The sequence below is a fragment of the Taurulus bubalis genome, assembly GCF_910589615.1.
Source record: "Taurulus bubalis genome assembly, chromosome: 18".
In the NCBI taxonomy this organism is placed as follows: domain Eukaryota; kingdom Metazoa; phylum Chordata; class Actinopteri; order Perciformes; family Cottidae; genus Taurulus; species Taurulus bubalis.
Window position 1 is genome coordinate 19861666 of NC_136606.1, and position 3325 is coordinate 19864990.

Consider the following 3325-nt stretch of genomic DNA (forward strand, 5'->3'; position numbering starts at 1 on the left):
TCTCAATGCTTTAACAGTTGTAATACTGCAGTTCACCAGTAGAGGGAGTCCGTTCATACAGACGTGTCTTGTCCTCATTAGAAGCTCCCCTTCATGTCACTGTGCCACCATGGCAGCGGGAGCCTCACTTTCACTGTCCGACGACACCTGAGAGGGACCCGCCGCGCCCGGCGCAGCCAAAGCCCCGGAGCCGGAGGCTACGCCACCGCCGCCGGCCCCGCAGCAGCAAACATGTTTATTATATTTCTGCTCTTAGCAGCATCAGTTGCAAGAGGTTTTTTTCTTCTTTTCCCTCAGTTTTTCTGCACCGCCTTTTCGTTTTTTCTCCATGTTTTCTTTCTCTTCTCTCTCACAGATTGATAATGATGTGTCATTAGCTCATCATTAAAGGTGATTGGACGAGGGGGGTCTGCAAAATGCGTGGGCGGGACTACTGGGCCTGTCATAGGGCCACTGGGCCTCTTATGCGTCTTTACATACAAAAAAAAAAAAAAAAAGGTCAGCCACTGCCGGCCCATTACTGACCGGCCCACCGGGAAAACTCCCGGTACTCCCTATGGCCAATCCACCCCTGGCAGCAAGTGATGAGCATGCGCACTGCAGTCTACTTTATGAAACACGTGATTAACACCACATAGGCCCCGCCCCCTGCCACAGAGAGCTGAACTGAGCTGAACCTTCGGGGGACCCGTTGACCCCGAACAGCAGGGCGCCTCCTCACCACGAGGGGCACTGCTGTGTGTGTGTGTGTGTGTGTGTGTGTGTGTGTGTGTGTGTGTGTGCGTGTGCGTGTGTGTGCGTGTGCGTCACAGCTCAAAGCCTCCCTCACAGCCCCCAGCTCTCAGTCCCCAGCATGCCGTCCCCCATCCCCGTGTCGCGCCTGCTGCCCAGAGACCTGTTCCCCAGCCTGGACCTCGGGACCTGCAGCAGCCCGCTCGGCTCCTGCGGCTCCTCTCTGCAGGTCCCGGTCCAAAGGCCGCGCGGGAAGACCGCCAGCCGGCTGTGGGCCACCGTGATCCTGTGGGACGAGCTGCGCGTGCTGCTGCCCGCGGGCTCCGGGGGCTTCGGCTCCGTGTACAAGGCGGAGTACCTGGGCGAGACTGTGGCCCTGAAGCGGGTCAAGAAGTGCACCAAGAACCCGCTGGCGTCCCGCCAGAGCTTCTGGGCCGAGCTGAACGCGGCGCACCTGCGGCACCCCAACATCGTGCGCGTGCTCGCGGCCACCACCTGCGCGCCGCCGGACCGCGGAGACGAGGCCAGCATCGGGACCATCCTGATGGAGTTCGTGGGCCGGAACCTGCAGCAGGTCCTGTGCGAGAGCGCGGCCCCGCTGGAGGGGGACCGCTGGCTGCGCTACGCCGCGGACATCGCTCGCGGCCTGCGCTTCCTGCACGCGCACCGCGTGGTGCACCTGGACATCAAGCCCGCCAACGTGCTGCTGGCCGCCGACGACGTGTGCAAGATCGCGGACTTCGGCTGCTCCGTGAAGCTGGACCTGGGCTGCGAGCTGAGCTCCGTCAGCCCGCGGCTGAGCCACGTGGGCGGCACGTACACGCACCGCGCGCCCGAGCTGCTGCGGGGCGAGCCGCTGTCCCCGCACAACGACGTGTTCTCCTTCGGCATCACGCTGTGGCAGCTGCTCACGCGCCAGCCGCCCTACAGCGGGGACCGGCAGCACGTACTGTACGCCGTGGTGGCGCAGCGGCTGCGGCCGTCGGTCCAGGACCACGCGGTGTTCCGGTCCGAGCAGGGCCGGCTGGTTCGGGTCCTGCTGGGCCGCTGCTGGAGCGCAGAGGCCCGCAGCAGACCCAGCGCGGAGGAGCTGCTGCCGCTGCTGGAGCAGCTGCGCGCGCAGTTGGGCCTCTAGGTCACCTGGGTTTTAGAATGTTTTAGAAGGTTCTGCTCTGCTGGGTCCACTTACAGGACCCGGGGCCTGGAGGCCCAGCGCGGGTTTAGAGGAGCCGGCCTCAGTACCGTGGACATTACATCACATCGTGCCTTATGGACTGGAACGAACGGACTCAGCCCACTGGGAACCAGCAGCGAGTGTTGGGCCATTCAGCCTCAGTCTCGTCTCCTCAGACACTCTTCTGCTCTCTTAAGGAAACTCAGCTGATGTTAGAGATAATGGACTTTAATCTTCATGGTAGATTCCCTGTAGGCTGAAGTCTAGAATCATTTTACTGGTTTTAGTGGTCTGGTCCTTGATGACTCGTCTCTCTCTAATGATCCACTCTGTTACTGAGCTGGTTTGAGTCATTTCTTAAAATAAGGAATCAAAATGTTTGCCATAATGTTGTATTGTGATATTTAAGTGTGACAGGTTTCATTAAAATTATTTTATACTACAGTGCTTCAGCTCCATCATTCAGGTCTGAGACTCACATGTTAGACTTCACCTAGACTGAAGAGCAGGAAGTCTTTCAGGACGCTGCCTCCTACAACCTGTTCATCTGACTACACTCATCCTGCAGCTCAGAACTGAACGTTAACCTGTTGATGAAAGGGTTACCGTAGTTCCTGTTTAGAAGTGTAATCGTTGTTACATCTGGACCATGAAGACAGACACACACACACACACTTAGAATGAATGTGTGGATCCTTTGAAGAGTGTTGAGACTCTTTTACATCAGTCTGGCATCAGATGTTAAATCTTTACTGTAGCCTTCCCTCTGACTGGTGAACACTGCCCCCTGCTGGGCACTGAGACACATCTGGACTCATGTGGGTGAGACCGGCCCTGTTCCTCCCACGAGCAGAGGACGACGGACATGTAAAGTAGACGTAGAATACAAAGTTGTGTCTTTGTTAAGTCTTCAGTCAAGAGAGGCCTTCATGAGTCTGAATACAGAGGTTTACAACTAGGTGCAAACCACTGGGAACGCTGGAGAACAGGAAGGCCAGATTAGACTTAGAAAACATCTGAATGATCCGGATCAGTTTGAGATGAAGGTTCTTTGGAAGATGAAACCAAGATGAACCTGTTCCAGACTGATGGGAAGAGAAATGTGTAGAGAAGGAAAGGAACGGCTCCTGATCCGAAGCAAACCACATCCTCTGGTGAACATGGTGGAGCAGTGCTGTGCATGGGCTGTATGGATCAATGGAACTGGTTAATATGGTGGAGCAGTGCTGTGCATGGGCTGTATGGATCAATGGAACTGGTTAATATGGTGGAGCAGTGCTGTGCATGGGCTGTATGGATCAATGGAACTGGTTAATATGGTGGAGCTGTGTATGGATCAATGGAACTGGTTAATATGGTGGAGCAGTGCTGTGCATGGGCTGTATGGATCAATGGAACTGGTTAATATGGTGGAGCTGT

At 56.2% G+C, this 3325-nt stretch overlaps 1 protein-coding gene across 1 annotated transcript; it reads left to right on the forward strand.

The window, feature by feature from the left end:
• Positions 1–853: 853 nt before the first annotated feature.
• mos (v-mos Moloney murine sarcoma viral oncogene homolog) lies at positions 854–1867 on the forward strand (the record flags this gene model as incomplete). Its single annotated transcript, XM_079234473.1, has 1 exon — positions 854–1867. The coding sequence occupies one exon, from the start codon at positions 854–856 to the stop codon at positions 1865–1867; it is 1014 nt and encodes a 337-aa protein (XP_079090599.1).
• Between the last annotated feature and the right edge of the window lie 1458 nt (positions 1868–3325).